At 44.7% G+C, this 19,857-nt stretch overlaps 1 protein-coding gene across 1 annotated transcript in view; it reads left to right on the top strand.

The window, feature by feature from the left end:
* Nucleotides 1–19,857, top strand: part of LOC311226726 (pregnancy zone protein-like) — a gene marked incomplete at both ends in the record, with an annotated part of 79,230 nt that overhangs the window by 18,091 nt on the left and 41,282 nt on the right. Inside the window, 8 exons of the mRNA XM_084312136.1 lie at nucleotides 2,796–2,957; nucleotides 3,211–3,435; nucleotides 4,577–4,640; nucleotides 12,217–12,362; nucleotides 13,807–13,956; nucleotides 18,253–18,399; nucleotides 18,937–19,039; nucleotides 19,151–19,292. Of these exons, the coding sequence (XP_084168262.1) occupies nucleotides 2,796–2,957; nucleotides 3,211–3,435; nucleotides 4,577–4,640; nucleotides 12,217–12,362; nucleotides 13,807–13,956; nucleotides 18,253–18,399; nucleotides 18,937–19,039; nucleotides 19,151–19,292 (1,139 nt within the window). The remainder of the gene's footprint in view (nucleotides 1–2,795; nucleotides 2,958–3,210; nucleotides 3,436–4,576; nucleotides 4,641–12,216; nucleotides 12,363–13,806; nucleotides 13,957–18,252; nucleotides 18,400–18,936; nucleotides 19,040–19,150; nucleotides 19,293–19,857) is intronic.

Here is a 19,857-nt window from a genome sequence, read left to right on the forward strand (position 1 = left end):
AGTCCCATCCTAACCCTGTGAGATCTAATATGGCTTTAGTCCCATCCTAACCCTGTGAGATCTAATACTGCTTTAGTCCCATCCTAACCTTGTGAGATCTAATACTGCTTTAGTCCCATCCTAACCCTGTGAGATCTAATACTGCTTTAGTCACATCCTAACCCTGTGAGATCTAATACTGCTTTAGTCCCATCCTAACCCTGTGAGATCTAATACTGCTTTAGTCCCATCCTAACCCTGTGAGATCTAATACTGCTTTAGTCCCATCCTAACCCTGTGAGATCTAATACTGCTTTAGTCCCATCCTAACCCTGTGAGATCTAATACTGCTTTAGTCCCATCCTAACCCTGTGAGATCTAATACTGCTTTAGTCCCATCCTAACCCTGTGAGATCTAATACTGCTTTAGTCCCATCCTAACCCTGTGAGATCTAATACTGCTTTAGTCCCATCCTAACCCTGTGAGATCTAATACTGCTTTAGTCCCATCCTAACCCTGTGAGATCTAACACTGCTTTAGTTCCATCCTAACCCTGTGAGATCTAATACTGCTTTAGTCCCATCCTAACCCTGTGAGATCTAATACTGCTTTAGTCCCATCCTAACCCTGTGAGATCTAATACTGCTTTAGTTCCATCCTAACCCTGTGAGATCTGAAACTGCTTTAGTCCCATCCTAACCCTGTGAGATCTAATACTGCTTTAGTTCCATCCTAACCCTGTGAGATCTAATACTGCTTTAGTTCCATCCTAACCCTGTGAGATCTGATACTGCTTTAGTCCCATCCTAACCCTGTGAGATCTAATACTGCTTTAGTCCCATCCTAACCCTGTGAGATCTAATACTGCTTTAGTCCCATCCTAACTCTGTGAGATCTAATACTGCTTTAGTTCCATCCTAACCCTGTGAGATCTAATACTGCTTTAGTCCCATCCTAACTCTGTGAGATCTTATACTGCTTTAGTCCCATCCTAACCCTGTAAGATCTAATACTGCTTTAGTTCCATCCTAATTCTGTGAGATCTAATACTGATTTAGTTCCATCCTAACTCTGTGAGATCTAATACTGCTTTAGTTCCATCCTAACCCTGTGAGATCTAATACTGCTTTAGTTCCATCCTAACTCTGTGAGATCTAATACTGCTTTAGTTCCATCCTAACCCTGTGAGATCTAATACTGCTTTAGTCCCATCCTAACTCTGTGAGATCTTATACTGCTTTAGTCCCATCCTAACCCTGTAAGATCTAATACTGCTTTAGTTCCATCCTAAGCCTGTGAGATCTGATACTGCTTTAGTCCCATCCTAACTCTGTGAGATCTAATACTGCTTTAGTTCCATCCTAACTGTAACTGAGGGGTTACAAACCCTGACTGTATTAAAGATTGTGATAGATTAAACCACTGCTAGTTATGTACTTTAATTACTGGCCAGACAGTACATCAAATATAGATGGTGAACACCCACAAGAACACGGCATTGACACAGAAATACTATTGGAGGGTAATTTATTATTATTAGGCAACGTTAGGTTACAGAATGAGAATTAGGGTCGCGCTTGTATGGCGAAGAATATACGTAACGTCAGTCAAGAGCATAAGTCACTAAGAATAGCAGGAATCCTACGATGGGTCTAAGCTGACGCCACCTGTTGTATAGTAGCAATTATATAGGGCAACACCGGTACCAACTGGAGACAATGGGTTCCCTCCGGGGTGTAAGGCCTGGAGGGTAGAGGAATGTTCGGGTACTCCGTCTGAGTCAACGAGGAATAAAGAGACTCCAGGTACAGGAGTCGGTGCTTGTACTCCCTTGATCAGCAGACAAAAGCAATAGTTGTAATCCAAGATGCTCGACAGCATTGACGACAGCTAGCCAGCCCCGTCCACGAGGCAGGCCCGAGTGATGATCCTCACGAGGTTAAATCCCAAACGATAGTGGAAATCAACGGTGCTCTTCTCCGGTAGTCACGTCCCAAATCAATATAATCCAACCAGGAATGGTTCTGCAATCGCCGGCGCCGATTCTCCTGTGTACATGTCCAACGGTTCTCGCCTAGGACTCCTCGGGTGTGGGCGACGTATTTAGGCCACACAGCCTGGATAAGTGCACTAGCTAAAGACACGACGAACCGATGGGTAATGCCACACACGGAAGAACTGTGACCGCACGATATACAATAAATGATCGACTATTGACTTCACATTAGATTAAGTCGAACTCAACGTTACTTCATTAAACTCTGACACTTTAACATTCTATTCGCACGCGGTTCTCAATGCTCTATTTAGATGCAAGGTTGCTCACTTCACTGCACGTTGACTCGTGGTGAAGGTGGGTAAGGTTTAGGTAAGGTACTGCCGTTTACACCTGCGCCGTATTTATACTTAAGTGAATATCTAGTCCCAACCTCAGTCCTTGTCTCGTATTACTACGCAGACTCTGGGCATGTTCTGACATGCCTGCAGTTGTCTTTGAACTTGCCGTTGGGGGCTTGCGCGTTGGCGCCTGGGGGCGCTGTCCAATAGGAGAGCGAATATTACTCTGGTCTGTACGCAGGTAAAGGGATATTCCGTGTATATATATAAATAATATACAAAGTATATCAAACGATACATATATATATTCAGTTTAATCTGGCCCTTCACAACACTAACCCTGTAAGATCTAATACTGCTTTAGTTCCATCCTAACCCTGTGAGATCTAATACTGCTTTAGTCCCATCCTAACTGTGAGATCTAACCCTGGATCCAGGTAGTTTGAGTTTCTGAGTAGATGTTGTGTTCTGCCATCAGGTTAAAGCTGTTCACTTAGACGACACCCCCGTGGCAGACAGGCTGCTCCACCTGTTTGAGGGTTTTGGGACGGAGCATAAACAAAATCTAACGACCGACGGCAACGGCATCGCCAGTTTCTCCTTCAACACAACTGGGCGCCAAGGGGATATCAGATTAATAGTAAGTAATATAGTAATGGCATTGTTGTTCTGTCAGGCAGGTGATGAGGAAACAAAAAAACAAATGAAGTTATTATATCAGAGCTGTTCTAGAGTGGAATGAAGCCAGCTCTGTACATTTACAATAGACCATGTTTGCTGACATTATAATGCACCTCGCTCCCTGTTCACATATCTTTGGATTTGATAATGATGGTAACATGTCAGTCCCCCCCTGATCAAACTATTCCATAATTCTTTCCTTCTCTGTCCAGGTTAGCACTAAACAAACAACGTACCCTGAACATAAAACCTCCTACTATGAGGATGGGAGACACACCCTCTCCTTGGTCCAGCTGGCGACCTCCGACACTAAGACAGTCAGCTCTCTGGAGGTGAAGAGCAGCGATAAACCACTTCCCTGCGGTGGAGAAGTGGACGTCACCATCCAGTACAGCTTGGTTGGGGAAGTCCGTGGCTCTGTGGACGTGATGTATCTGGTGAGTAAGATAAGTAAGGGATAATGTATAGCTACGAGGTCATTGTCGCAAAATAATTGACCGACACGGGAGTTTAGAACACCGAGGCGCAGCCGAAGTGTTTTAAACGTCAGTGAAGGTCAATTATTTTGCGACAATGACCGAGTATAGGCTATACATTATCCCGCTTATTACATGGCTAACTTACTAACAATATACCTAATTCATCGTCAAGACGAGATCAAATGCAGACGCAGTTGTTCTGTGGCTCTGTCAGCCCAAATAAAGTGATTATTATTATCGGCAGCCGGCAGGTCTGTGGTCTGATTGCATGACTGAGTGCAGCTGTGCATATGCTGAGCAGCACTGATACAGTGTTGTAGTGGGCTTGATTGGTCCAGCTGCGCACAGCGGTCATTATTGTTTGGCAGAGGTCCGTTATCGAGTAATATCGGACCTCTGACGAGCGCTATTGACCAATCACAATCAAGCATTTCGGCTAATGTTAAAACGCCATGTAATAAATATATATACACAACCCACTAAATAAATATATGTATGAATGGATATATGAATGTATGGTAATATGTATGAATGCATGTATGATAAGATTAATGAATATGTATGCATGTTTGATTATACATATGAATGTATATATGATGAGTGTATGTATGTATGATAAGATGAATGTAGGTGTATATGATAATGTCTGAAGGTATATGATAATAGGAAATTAATGAAGGAGGGGGGGGGGGGGGTTGCAGTTCAAGTCAAGTCAAGTCAAGTTCTCAGTCCAATCAGATTTTAGTCCAATGATGAATGTTTGGTGTGTGTATGTGTGCGTGCTGCTCGGAGTCAGTGACGGAGCCGCTCTGTCACACAGAACTTCAAAACAAACGTTCTGTGGGTCCACAATATCACTCAGATCCAGACTCTGACATCACAAGTTTGAGTCTTACTTCTGTGGTTTCTGGCTTCGGGAGAGAGTACAGTAGCTCAGGTGTCCTGCTCCATGGAAATAACTCATTTCAATTCTTAATTTGGGTGGTATTCCCCTTTAATCAACTCCATTTCATTGTTTTGACAAAGTAAGTCGTTTTATGTTCAGATAATCGGGTTCTGTTGTAAAGTGTTTTGTCGTCTTTCTAATTGACCTCCTAAGATCTTATCCAGAGCAGCGATCATCAGCCAAGGTCACATGAAGGCTGAGGTGCAGGGTGGTCCAGGTAAACAAAGATCATCACACTGGACCTCATTCACTAACATCCTCGTAGGTTTCCTCGTAAATAACCTTGTAAGAAGTTCGTATGAGGAAACCTACCATAGTCCTCCTCCTCCTCCTGAACGCGTGGAGAGTAACCCTAACCCTAACCCTAACCCTGACCCTGACCCTAACCCTACCATAGTCCTCCTCCTCCTCCTGAACGCGTGGAGAGTAACCCTAACCCTAACCCTAACCCTGACCCTGACCCTAACCCTACCATAGTCCTCCTCCTCCTCCTCCTGAACGCGTGGAGAGTAACCCTAACCCTAACCCTAACCCTAACCCTAACCCTAACCCTACCATGGTCTTCCTCCTCCACCTGAACGCGTGGAGAGTAACCCTAACCCTAACCCTGACCCTGACCCTAACCCTAACCCTACCATAGTCCTCCTCCTCCTCCTGAACGCGTGGAGAGGTGCTCGTAAACGGACAAAATGATAGCAGCTGAATGAAGAACTCATACTTAAACTGAAAGTGTGTTCTCGCACAGAAACGCCCCCCCCCCCCCAGCTCCTTATAGGGCAGCAAGGACCGTGCAAACTGATTCAACAGCTCCTTATAGGGCAGCAAGGACCGTGCAAACTGATTCAACAGCTCCTTATAGGGCATGCAAGGACCGTGCAAACTGATTCAACAGCTCCTTATAGGGCAGCAAGGACCGTGCAAACTGATTCAACAGCTCCTTATAGGGCAGCAAGGACCGTGCAAACTGATTCAACAGCTCCTTATAGGGCAGCAAGGACCGTGCAAACTGATTCAACAGCTCCTTATAGGGCAGCAAGGACCGTGCAAACTGATTCAACAGCTCCTCAAAGGCGCTAAAAACAAAATTACAAACATCTCAAAACAAACTGGTCAGACTACTGCTTGACCTTACTCCTAGAACCCACCTCACCCCTGCCCACTTTGACAACCTAGGATGGCTTAGAGTAGACGACAGAGTACAGCAACTTGCAATGGGCCTGGTCTACAAGATACACTACACGACCAAGGTACCCATGTTTAAGCATTACATCACACGCAGGAGTGGTTTGTGACCAATAAACCATGCCTAGGGGTGGTTGTTAGGCCCGAGGCGCAGCCGAGGGTCGTTAGACCCCCCTAGGCATGGTTTATTGGTCACAAATCACGACTGCACGTGGTGTAAAGCTTTTATACAACTGCCAGATTCATCCAACCTTATTTCTATACAATAAACACACATTAATCGAAGATTTATTGAAAAAACCATCCGCCAGAAAAAGTAGTTCCCACAACTCCATGTGGAAGCAGCTTGAAGTGCATCCAACCAAACTAACACATCCAACTGTGTATTATTGGAATGATTGAGAGAAGTTGCCTCATGTGGAAGCAGCTTGAAGTGCATCCAACCAACTAACACATCCAACTGTGTATTATTGGAATGATTGATTGAAAATTTTATTACCAGATGCAGAATGGGTACAATACAGTACGGCTCAATACACACAATTGTTAAGGGAATGCATAGGAAAAAAACGTTTTCTTCGCCCTATTTTTTTATTTATTTCTTTTAGCCTAAACTTAACCAGTTGGAAACCAGGGGTACAGTAATAAAATTAGCAATCAACCAATCAATCAATTCAATAGACCATGCTCACTTAAAACAGCGCTGCTTCTCTCTCAGTCTGACTCCCCCGCTGTTGCAGACAGGAGTGTGTGTGTGTGCGTGTGTGTGTGTGTGTGTGTGTGTCACAGTGTGTGTGTGCGTGTGTGTGTGTATGTGTGTGTGTGTGTGTGTGTGTGTGTGTGTGTGTGTGTATGTGTGTGTGTGTGTTTGTGGGTACGCCAGCGTCGGACAGTGAGAGAGAACGCTGCAGTCAGTAGCAAGAAGGAAGTAGAAATTTAAATCAATCAATTAATCTATCAATCAAACCGCGATTTTTCTTTTGTTCTAGATTGCCTCAAGACCCATCAATTACATCATCCAACATTGTTTAAAGGGCTAACACATTCCCCTTGACAGAATCGCTTCATATTTAGTCGTTTAGTCGCCATTAACATATCCATTTGTAAATATTATTGGCCACCTTCTTGTGATCCGGCGGAGTGATGTGATGTGGGTCGGTTGTGGGCGGGTCCTGGGCCAGCAGCGTGGATTGTTGCCAATAAAGACGTGTAAAATGACTGTTTCAGCCAATCAGAATCGAGAAATTTGCATGCCGTTGTATAAACATGACTAAATACTTCCCAAAGGTCAGTGAATACCACGATCACAACACCAGAGGGAGCTCCACAAATCATGTTAAACCCAGATTCGGCTCAAACAAGGGACTAAACACGTTTCGCAATTATGCCACATCAATGTGGAACGCCCTACCCAAAGCTGTAAAGGAATGTGAATCACTACCCACTTTCAAAAACACTCTCAAAAAACACCTAAGGGAGACTGCAACTCGAAACTGGCCCCTGTAAATGTCCGAACACAACCCCCGCCAATGTACAGTAAATTACCAAGTATGGTCTTGTCAATAATCCAATGTACAGTGTTGTTTGTACAGTTGTACAGTGTCCCCCACCCACCCCTCCTACCCACCCCCCCCCCCACCCACCCAACCACCTCCAATGTACAGTCCAATGTACAGTCCCATAATCCAATGTACAGTGTTGTTTGTACAGTTATACAGTGTCCCCCACCCCTCCTACCCAACCCCCCCCCCCCCCCCACTCCTACCCAACACCCCCCCCCCCCCCCACTCCTACCCCCCCCCCCCCCCCCAACCACCTCCAATGTACAGTCCCACCCCCACCTACCCAATCCAATGTACAGTTTCTACGCCTAATGTATATACTCTTTTCTTTCTGGACTCTTTTTGTATCACAAATACAGTACTGTAATTGCAAATCTGGTATGTCATAAATGTATAGATGTAGCAGTACTGTCTATCTGTATGTCATGTATGTCATATATGTTACGATGAATTGGAAATGGGGGACCCTGGTGGAAACAAGACGAAAGTCTTTCTCTGGTCTGCATCCCCTTAACAATTGTATGTATTGAGCTGTACTGCACTGTACCCATTCTGCAATCTGTTAATAAAGTTTTCATTCATTCATTCATTCATTCATTCATTCCTTATAGGGCAGCAAGGACCGTGCAAACTGATACAACAGCTCCTTATAGGGCAGCAAGGACCGTGCAAACTGATTCAACAGCTCCTTATAGGGCATGCAAGGACCGTGCAAACTGATTCAACAGCTCCTTATAGGGCATGCAAGGACCGTGCAAACTGATTCAACAGCTCCTTATAGGGCATGCAAGGACCGTGCAAACTGATTCAACAGCTCCTTATAATGGAAAAGAGAGGCTAAGCATTGCACCTCGGTTGTGCTGGTTCAACAGGTAGCGCGAAAGCAATTTTGTATTAGATTAAAATGTGTTCCATTATACAGCACAAGTACAATACAAGTAAGTTAGTGCGTAAACTACAGATTTATAATATGATTAAATATATAGCCTACATGAAAGGAATGGGGGGTGCTGAGAGCATAATTATTTAAATCTGAGGATATCTGTAGAATCACGATTTCTCCCAAATGAAGACGTTAACCACTTAACACTTTCGCGGCCAACCACGTTATTGTGTGCCAGCGGTTAACGGCCAAAAACGTATGGATCGATTTTAATATCCTATTCAATGTCAGGGACCTGTATGTTGCCGTTAAAATGCATACTGGGACTCCGAAAGTGCAGTACCGGCCAGATCCTGCTAGTAGGCAGTATCGAGAGTGCAGTAAACCCTGTTCCAGACCGGGTGCTACGTTTAAACCGTTCCGGACTGACTTTTCTAGTAATGGTAAACCTAGGGCTTCACCCGATCGCATTGAATCATTTTCGGGACACCCGATCCATATGTTGTGGTGGGTTATGTCGTGGACCAGATGGCGATCAAATAATTGGAATATTCTTTTTGGAATACAACCGACCACAGGTAAGGACAATCTGACGTCAATTTCAGCTTGATCGTGCAAGGTTATCATACCCATCCCCCTGATCGGCGTGTGTTGTGGTAATAATGAATGACGTTACAGGCAATCAAATAATCAGAAACGACCCCCCCCCCTTTCATGCATTCATGATGAAACATAATACCTATGATATAGATTTGATTTGAAAATAGTAGTGTGTCAGGGCGGCTAAGTGGCGCAGTGGGCAAGGCGCTCGCCACTAACGCAGGAGATGCTGGGTTCGAGCCCAGCTCTCTGCGTTGCTACCGGCTTGGCTGGTCGTTTATACTAACACAATTGGCAGTGTTAGGGGTGGGAAAGCCGGTGGGTGGGGATTGGACGTTGTGGACAGCGACTCCTACAGGTCGGTTGGTGTGCCTGTACAGCAGAATCAGGAAGCATCGGGGGCAGCGTGAGCCTTCCACGCGTTACTCCTCGCCACAGAGATCGCGCTGTTCAGGTGAAAAGATGCGACAGCTGCCTCCTCGTGTACCGGAGGGGACGCGTGATGCAAGGCTTGGTCCTCACTGCAGCCGACCAGTGGGAGGCATGGCCTAGCAACGTTCAAGACAGGGGAGGGGAGAATTGAAGGGAGAATTGGCGAGGTGAAATTGGGATGGGAGAAAAATAGAAAAATAAGGAGAAAAAGTGGATACAAAAAAAGAAAATAGTAGTGTGTCCAGGGACGAAACGGCAATGGTTTTAGTAGAATTCACGTTGCGCCCTGTAGCCGGTCTCCCAGGAATTAGCCCGGATCATTACGAAATTATACTCATATTCACCACGGGATAACGCGTGAACGTATTCATGAAATAATTTTTTTTGCATCTAGAACGGAAGATAGTTACTGTCAAATTACCATGGTATTGTATCCATAGCTATAATATAAAATATAGATTTAGCTCTACAAACAATGTGACGCACAGTGAAACTATGTAATGGAAAGCTGGCCCAGCTATAGCTAGATGGGGAAATCTAATGGCCGCGAATGTGTTAAGCATCGGGCAAAAATGGGGCTAGTTTTTTTACTATTGCATACCCAAATATATTTTTTTTAAGATTGATTTTAGCATTTTTACAGCTTCCTTTTTCTTATGGCCATACAAGACCGACAGAGGAGAGGGAGAACGGGAGAAGAGGTGGGGAGGACATGCGACGAATCAGCCCGGGAGCGGGAGGCGAACCCGGGACGGCCGCGTAGTGTGCGAGGCACTATGCGGTGCGCCACCAGGGCGCCCCAATCTATTATACTTATAACACATGCATGAGTCTGGTCTCTTTTAAAAGGTAACATTCTGAAGTTTCTTACACAATAAAGACTAATCACTTTTAGTGCTAATGAAATAGAGTAACAGAGGTTTGAACACACTGAAGTAAAGGTTGTGTGTACTCACATTTATTTTGACTGGTTGCCAGATGCCTGTTTGTAAGTTCCAGCTGAGAGGTAGGAGCTGGAAAAAAGAATGGTTCCATAGCCTGAAGTCTTATCCTTATTATGATTATCCAAAATGGACGTCCGCTGCCATGCATTTTGATGCTCTAGTCGTCTTCTTGTGTCACCTTCCCCCACTCTCAGCGCCCGTCTGCAATCGCTTTCGGAGCAGACGCTCCTTGGCGAAAATGATTGACCACCGTTGTAGCCATCAGCGGTGACTGGTCAGTTCAGGACCGTTCACAACTGGACGTCGGGCCGTCCGATGCTTAAGAGGTTAAGAACATGGGCGCACACCAGTCTGTCCGACTTACGACTGCTCTTCCATGCTCGTAAATCCTGTTCATAGCTACGAACGAATCTCTGAAAAGAAACCATTCGATCATGCCAAAATCGTAAGAAGTTTGTAATTGGAGTTACAAAGACATTTGTTTCAAGTTTCTTTATTAGTTGTCATAACAGAAATACAGAATACAGTATGAAATGCTTCTTTCTGTTTTGCTCCTGAGAGTGTGCTAGATAAAATAAAATAAGTATAATATAAGTATAATATAAGTATAAAATAGAAAGTCAAGTATGTAAACAAGTGTAAACAAAACAAAAATGTTCAATATACATATATAGATACAGTATATTATACACAATGCAGAGCAGAGAAGGTAACTGAGTTACAACAATATACAGTACAGTGTAGAAATGGTGAGGTATAGCTTAGCTTGTGGTGCCACCTTGTGGTGGTGAGGTACAATGAGGTATGGGATGATGTGCAAATCTCTTGCCAATAAATATAAAGTGTGTTAAGTGTCTAAAGTGGGTAAAGTGGGTGCTACAGTGAGTTGTTTGTTTAAAGTGAGTGTGTGTGTGGATGTGTGTGCTGTGGGTGTATTTGATGGTTTGTTACATAGTGTTATTGTTCATTTAGCATCCTGATGGCCTGGGAATAGAAGCTCCTGAGTCTCTCTGTGCTTGCCATGAGACTCTGGTAGCGCTTGCCTGACCGCAGCAGTTCAAAGAGGCAGTTGTTTGGGTGGCTGGAGTCTTTGATAATTCTCTTAGCCTTGGCCATGCAGCGCTTGTTGTAAATGTCTTGGAGAGTGCGAAGCCCCCCTCCAATTGTGCGTTCGGCTGAACGGGCCACTCTCTGTAGTCTGCTACGGTCTTGTGCAGTGCTATTCTCAAACTTGCCAGTCAGGATGCTCTCTATTGTACATGGGTAGAAGTTCTTAAGGATCTTCTGACTCACTTGGAACTTCCTTAGGCGCCTAAGGAAGTAAAGGCGTTGCCGTGCCTTCTTGATAACACCGTCAGTAGGCGTGTTCGAGATTGGCTAGGCGGACGCAGATCTGCGCAGGTTTTACTACGGCCTTGCCAAGCGTGTTGCATGACTGTTAGAATGTTGTCCGACTTGCTCTGAAAATCTGACTAGACGAGGCGCGGAAATCTCGCAGGAGCGAGCCACGCACAGCCTTCAGAGCGAGGCTCCACTCTCTGGAGCGTAACAGTAAGAAGCATTTTGTATAAAAGTATTCTGTACTTCTGTATGACAACTATTAAAGAAACGTGAAACTTGAAACTTGAAACCTCTCACCCGACTGCTCCACGCAAATTCATGATGGGAAACAACTTGCTATCTCTGCGCAAAGCGCCTATTGGCTCAGAAAAGTTGTCGCATGGTTGTCACCACCAGCCACGCCCACAAGAGGAAGTTATGAGACGTTTGATTGATTGAAAACTTTATTAACCGATTGCAGAATGGGTACAATAATACAGTACGGGTCCCGTCTATCAGATATATTTATTATTATTGGATACAGGAGTTTTGGTACCAAGAGCTTCCTCAAATAAAGTTATCATCATGATAAACTTCAAACTTATCCCTGTAGCGCCGTTTTGCCTCTATTACTGTCCTCCTTACGTTGTATCTCGCCGCCTTGTGTTCATTCATGTTGCCCGTCACAAGCCCGGCGTTGTATGCTGAGGTGCGCGCTCTTGTTTGTAACTTTCTCATAAGTCTGTTCGAGCGTGATGTAAATTTGTTTCCATGAACTAACCATTAGATCTGTGAAGGCGTTTTGTGATGATTCATGAGCATTTCCTAATATGGAACACACTCAAAGAGGATTTTGATCTGCTGTTGCAGTGACTGAGGGTGAAGTCTCCTTCAAGATGGAAGTGTCTCCAGAAATGGCCCCAATAGTCCAGGTGGTGGCGTACGCCGTCCTGCCCAGTGAGACTGTTATCGCTCACAGTAAAGACTTCCCTACAGAGAAATGCTTCAGTCACAAGGTCAGTGTGAAGATGCTTGTGAAATTCAGTTTGACATGTTACTGGAGTGAGATGGAACATCAACCTCTTAAGCCCGACGGGACCGGTACCGGTCCCAAAATGACATGTCCTAAATCAATATCTCCAGACTGTTTGACAAAAGTATCGTTTTATTTTTCAAACGTATTCAAGTATAAACATCATAACCATGTCACAACAGCATTTATAATGTATATTATCATCAATACGTTAGTTTAGCAATAGGTTAAAGTGTTATTAGATAGATTTTACTTTTCGATTTGGTCTGTTTATTTCGCGAGAAGCGACCATTTTGGACATTTTGAACCATGGGAATTGTAGTTTTTTTGCGGCCATTTGGTAGAGGACAGCGCTATCTCTGGATCTGCGGTGGAATTTTTCAGAACTACACTTCCTGAAAGCCTCTATGGGGTTTCAAACTTCATAGTTCTGTATGCATTCTTTTATAACTCTTATTATTCGGGATAATAAACCACAAAACTTAACGTTATTGACAAATATTGAAGTGCAGTTAGTTTCTCTTCCCTATTGTTAGCATGCAGCAACAATTTGATTTGAAATTAGTTTCAAAACTGTTGCACCCTCGCTCGTCACCAACGCAAGAGACACCAGTCTCGAATCCGGCTGTGAGCGTTGCCTCCGGCTTGGGCCGGCCGTCATACTGACTCAATTGGCAGAGTCAGCGGGAGGGAAGTCGATGGGTGGTAATCTGGTCGTTGTAAACAGCGACTCCTACAGGTCGGTCAGGGCGCCTGCACAGCAAGGACAGTAGATGGCGGGGGCAGTGTGAGCCTCCCACACGTTACACCTCGCCAATGAGAGTCCGCGCTGGCAGGTGAAAAGAAGTGGCTGGCTGCCTCCACATGTATCGGAGGGGACATGTGATGGGCTTCTACCCTCCCTACGACCGGCCAGTGGGGGGCACATGCGAGCAACAATCAAGACAGGGGAGGGGGGAATTGGCACGAGAGGAAATTGGGATGTGAGAAAAATCACAGAAAAAGGAGGAGAAAAAGTAGGTAAAAAAAAACTGTTGCACCCTGATCAAAATAAAAAAGTACAGTAGATTTCATTATCTGTTCTTATGCACGCCTGGTGATACTAAATCAAAATTGAAGTTGGCCATTTGAAAGATAATATATGTATATATATAAATGTGCGAATTGGCTATAATAAGGTAATTTATAAGCCTGCTATTCTATATTCTATAATAATATTTCAAATTGCATTGGTCCGGATGGGAGAATTCAGTACTGTATCTACAGAACCTTTTGTTTAATCATCTTCCCTTTATTCATTTCCTTAGATTTACTTAGGTATGTATTTTAGGCAGATTTTCAGAAAATAGGCTCCGGGCTTAAGAGGTTAAATGGGTTAAACCGGTCCAGATCATAGCTCTAAAGCTGATGTCTCCGTTGTGTCTCAGGTGTCGGTGGAGTTCTCTCCCTCCACAGCGGTCCCAGGAGAGGAGAACACGCTGCGGGTGTCGGCCCAGCCCGGCTCCCTATGTGGCATCAGTGCTGTGGACCAGAGTGTTCTGATCAAAGAGCCAGGGAAGAAGCTGGACGCAGACAAGGTACGTACTACAGATACAATGTAACGCCTACATGTAGCTCACAACAAGGTAATACATGAGGTAAGACCATAACAGACGAGGTACGTACTACAGATACAATGTAACACCTACATGTAGCTCACAACAAGGTAATACATGAGGTAAGATTATAACAGACAAGGTACGTACTACAGATACAATGTAACGCCTAAAGGTACAGTAGCTCACAACAAGGTAATACATGAGGTAAGACCATAACAGACGAGGTACGTACTACAGATACAATGTAACGCCTACATGTAGCTCACAACAAGGTAATAGATGAGGGTGCAACAGTATCTCAGGAGGTAGAGCGGTTCCCCGTTCGATTCCTGCTCCTCCTGGGCAGCGTGTCGAAGTATCATTGAACAAGAAATGTAACCCCTACTTGCTCCCTATTGGTTGCCTCCGCCATCGGTGTGAGTGAATGGGTAAATGTGAGGAACAAACGGTAGGGTAGTCTACATCCTCCCCAGACAGTAGGGTGGTCTACACCCTCCCCAGACAGTAGGGTGGTCCACACCCTCCCCAGAACAGTAGGGTAGTCTACACCCTCCCCAGAACAGTAGGGTAGTCTACACCCTCCCCAGACAGTAGGGTAGTCTACACCCTCCCCAGACAGTAGGGTGGTCTACACCCTCCCCAGACAGTAGGGTGGTCCACACCCTCCCCAGAACAGTAGGGTAGTCTACACCCTCCCCAGAACAGTAGGGTAGTCTACACCCTCCCCAGACAGTAGGGTAGTCTACACCCTCCCCAGAACAGTAGGGTAGTCTACACCCTCCCCAGACAGTAGGGTAGTCTACACCCTCCCCAGAACAGTAGGGTAGTCTACACCCTCCCCAGACAGTAGGGTAGTCTACACCCTCCCCAGACAGTAGGGTAGTCTACACCCTCCCCAGAACAGTAGGGTAGTCTACACCCTCCCCAGACTGACAGTAAGGTAGTCTACACCCTCCCCAGACTGACAGTAAGGTAGTCTACACCCTCCCCAGACTGACAGTAGGGTAGTCTACACCCTCCCCAGACAGTAGGGTAGTCTACACCCTCCCCAGACAGTAAGGTAGTCTACACCCTCCCCAGACAGAGAGTAAGGTAGTCTACACTCTCCCCAGACAGTAAGGTAGTCTACACCCTCCCCAGACAGAGAGTAAGGTAGTCTACACCCTCCCCAGACTGACAGTAGGGTAGTCTACACCCTCCCCAGACAGTAAGGTAGTCTACACCCTCCCCAGACAGTAAGGTAGTCTACACCCTCCCCAGACAGAGAGTAAGGTAGTCTACACCCTCCCCAGACAGTAGGGTAGTCTACACCCTCCAGACCATCTGTGTTCTACACCTTGGAGGATGAGCTCTGTTCCATCTTTGTTCTACACCTTGGAGGATGAGCTCTGTCCCATCTTTGTTCTACACCTTGGAGGAGGCAGGTTTGCTGAGCTAGATCTCGTTATGTGGCTGTGTGATTCACTAACACTAGGCAAATAGTTGCTAAAATGTTTGGGGGCCCTGTTATTGATTATTTTGTGTACCATGTTGAGCCTAAGCTGTGCTACTCTGGTCTCAACTGGTAGCCAATTGAGCTCCTGAAAATGTCTCCTCCCAACATGATCATGAGGGCCTAGGCCCATCACAACCCTGATCAGCTTATTCTGTGACACCTGTCGTTTCTTCTTTAATGAAGCTGACAGTCCCCCAAACCAGGCTACACTAGCATAATCAAAATGACACTGCACCAGGCTGTTGGCCAGTAGTCTAAGGCTTTCCCTGTCAAGTAGATTGGCCTTTCTAGCCAAAAACCTGGTGTGGGCATTTACCTTACCCAGCACCTGTAAGGCCATCCCCCACCCCCCAGACTGTCATCCAGCATACAGCATACATTCACTGCTGTTCTTGCTGCTATAACCTCAGACCCTAATTCTACCTTGAGTTCAGGAGCCTTTTTTAATCTGGGCTTAGATCTGAACAAAATAGACTCTGTTTTGCCTAAGTGAAGTGAGAGCCTATTGTCAGACAGCCAATTCCTAACCTTAGAGAGTTCCTCTCCTAGCATTCTTTGGAGTGTACTCAGATCCTTATGGCAGATGAGCAACGCTGAATCATCTGCAAATAAGAATAAATTACAAGAACATTCATCTCTCATATCATTTATGTACAATAAAAATAGCAATGGTCCTAAAACACTTCCTTGCGGCACCCCACAAACTATTGGTTTGGCATTCGACAGAAATCCATTGACCTCTACCCTCTGGTCCCTGTCTGTCAGATTTGAGGCAATCCACTTTACAGCTGTATCATTCAGTCCCAGCGCTTTCAGTTTATTAAGCAGTAGACCATGATTTACTGTGTCGAAGGCTTTCTGAAGATCAAGTAAGACCATTCCACACAGTTTCCCTTCATCCATCTCCTTTCTTTTTTTTTTATTGGTCTTTTCCCCCCTCCATTTTCCTCCGATTTTCTCCCATCCCAATGTTAGTCGTATGCCAATTCCCAGTCCCTTCCTGGTCGCTGCGCACTTACCCCCCACAGTCAGATCATCTGGGAGAGTGGAGGCTACCACGTGCTTCCTCCGACACACGTCCAGCCAATCACCGCTTCTTTTCACCTGGCAGCGCGGATTCTCATTGAGAGGGCGTAGCGTGTGGGAGGACCACACTATCCCCCTCACGTCCAATCTGCGCTTAGCAGGCGCCCCGACCGAACTGTAGGAGTCGCTGTTTACAACGACCCGGACCCACCCCGCCAGCTTCTCCCACCCTCTGATACAGCCAATTGTATCAGTGCAGACGGCCAGCCAAGCTGGTGACAACCCCGGAGCTGTGAGCTGGATTCGAACAGGCAAATCCAGCTCAGCTTCGGGGCTGGTGACGAACGCAATCTCCGCTCGGCCACCTAACCGCCCATCCATCTCCTTTCTAATAAAATCAGTCAGATAAAGGAGGCATGAGTCTGTAGAATATGACTTCCTAAACCCTGATTGGAATTCATATAGAAGATTGTCCTTGCCAACATATTCTGATATCTGCTCGTGCACCACTCTTTCTAAAATCTTGGACGTGACACTCAAAATGGATACTGGCCTGTAATTACCAGGCTCAGTGCTATTCCCTTTTTTTGTACAAGGGAATGATCTTTGCATGTTTAGTACCACTTGGTACAATGCCTTGCTCCAGGGAGAGGTTAATAAGATGTGCAACACAGGGAGCTGTTTCCTGTGCCCCATCTCTTAAAAAATGTGTAGAAATGTTGCCAGTGGCTTTTGCTATATTAAGCTCTGCCAACATTTCTGCTACTTTCTCAACTGACACTTTGGTCAAGGTAAACGAATTGGCCAATACTCCTCGGCCAGAATAAAACCTCTGAATAAACTCCTCTCCATATACTCCTCTCTTAGGCGGCAATGCATCAACAAGCTCGTTATGAGGTTACTGATGTAGTATGTTACTATTGCACTTTACTGTTACATTTGTACTCCGGTTAGATGCCAAACCTATTTCTGTTGTATTGTACTTGTGCTGTATGATGACAATACAAGACGCAAATGGGGTACGAGAACACGCTTCCAGTTTAAGAATGAGTGACGTACTTCATTCAAGGAGTTCGCAGCTGCGATCATTTGCATTTTCAGGAAACTTATGAGTGTTGGTGCATGAGGTCCTGTTTTCAAAGTTTATTATCTAAAGATGGTAAGTTAGTGTTCACTCATAGGTAAAGACGATCACAGTTGAGTAGCTTCTTGTTATATATAACATTCACACTCCAAGTGATTTAGATTAACTTCTGCTATTAACTTATGTGCTGTCCAAATAATATTTTTTTTTTATTTATATGGTTCTTCAGTGCAAGGGTTCAATTAGTAAACCTTATGCAGGACAACATGATATAACAGTAATATTTGTGTATATACTATTCCATAAAATGAAATTGGAAATTGGAAAATGTTTGTGGTAAAATCAGATATTATAGTTTGTATCGACGAGTATTACAAACGACAAACGAAGACTAATTCGAACGGGTACACGTCACACCTACAGTATATGCACCCCGTCCTCTGGAAGCAACGGTTGTGATTGGAAGATCAAGAAAAGAGGGCGGGTTTGAGATGGGTCCATTTTGGAGACAAAAGGCACCATTTCTTACAGCTGCATTGCCAAAGGAGAGAAATCCATATCCAACTGCAAAATAGTTGGGTCATAGCTTTCAGGATCTCACTATCTAGAGTTTGTGCTGTAACAAAGTACATTAAAGTTTTGACTTATCTTTCTTTAAAAAAACAAACAGATCTTTCACTTGTTGCCTGTTGAGAAAGCAACATCTATTCCACATGAAGTTGAAGACGCTGTAGAATGCCTGCGGCTGCCTGCGAGACCAAGAAGATACGTCATGCCGTACCCAGGACACAGAGATGATGCTTTCTCCGTCTTCCAGGTGCCCCCCCCCCCCACCCCTCACTTCTTTATTTTATTTGTCAAAAGCATAAAACAATTGTTTTGCTTTTAGTCTCCATTAATATGATTACAACTATTGGATTATGGACTGTCTGCACTGCAGTGTACTACTGGATTATGAACTGTATGCAGTGTACTACTGGATTATGGACTGTATGCAGTGTACTACTGGATTATGAACTGTATGCAGTGTACTACTGGATTATGAACTGTATGCAGTGTACTACTGGATTATGGACTGTATGCAGCGTACTACTGGATTATGGACTGTCTGCAGTGCAGTGTACTACTGGATTATGGACTGTCTGCAGTGTACTACAGATGCAGCTTTCATGACATAATATTAAGATATTCCTTTATTGATCCCCTTGGGGAAATTCAGGCATCATAGCAGCATGGGGGAGGGGAGGTACAGGTAGTAAAAAGCAGTGTAAACAATATAACAAATCAATATACTTAACGTAACATAATTAACTCTGGACATGTGCATAATGTTGACTGTTGTTGGTTGATCTAGAACTTGGGGCTAAAGGTGGCAACCAACCTGCTCATCAGGATACCGTCCTGCCTCGAGTTCAAGGGGAGGCAGTACTACTTCGGCCGTGGTGGTGGTGGTGGTGGTGAGATTTTTTTCTGTCATCAGTGGAATATGTTGAAAGGTTCCCAGCAACACATACAGTTGAGTTAAAATTGGTGTTGCACATAAAATAATGAATGTCTTCTTCTGTCAGGAATATATTCATATAGAACGAGAATGATGCAACCTCTTGGTTCCGCTGGAGTTGGAGGAGGATATAGTGGGAGTCCTCCCCCGCTGGAGACGGTCCGTGTGTTCTTCCCTGAGACATGGATATGGGACCTGGTAGAAGTGGGGTGAGTGTCTTGGAGGCCATACTGTGTTACGATACACGGGTATCATTTGTGTAATATTTTGTCCTCAAAGGTTTTTTTGATTGAATACTTTATTTTGACACAAACGTAGGACAAACATTTGAAAAAAACAATAACAGGGTCATCACGCTGGTCAAAAATGGATAAAACACAATAAAGCCATGGCTTGTTTCCATTGTGGTCCATAATGTACATGGAACATAAAAAGGCACAACAACACGAATGGACATGTACACGAGATAGGACACCCTAAAAATAAGTACAATAACTAAATCCGAGAGGGGAGTTCAGGGCCCTCATTTATCAATAATGCGTAGAAAGTGTTCTATTTTCGTTCCTACGCACGGAATTTAGAATGTCTCTACGCACAGAAAAATCAGGATTTATCAAACGTGCGTACACAGGTCCTACGCACACCTGCAAGTACTCCATGTTGATAAATGCCACTTGTTCTACGCTCCGCGCTCGTGCACGATTTTAAGTATTTGTATACAGAACCGCCCGTAATTAACCATATAGGTAATGAAACACCCCCATGAAATGTGGA

This window comes from Notolepis coatsorum (assembly GCF_963971535.1).
Source record: "Notolepis coatsorum genome assembly, chromosome: 1".
Classification (NCBI taxonomy): Eukaryota; Metazoa; Chordata; class Actinopteri; order Aulopiformes; family Paralepididae; genus Notolepis; species Notolepis coatsorum.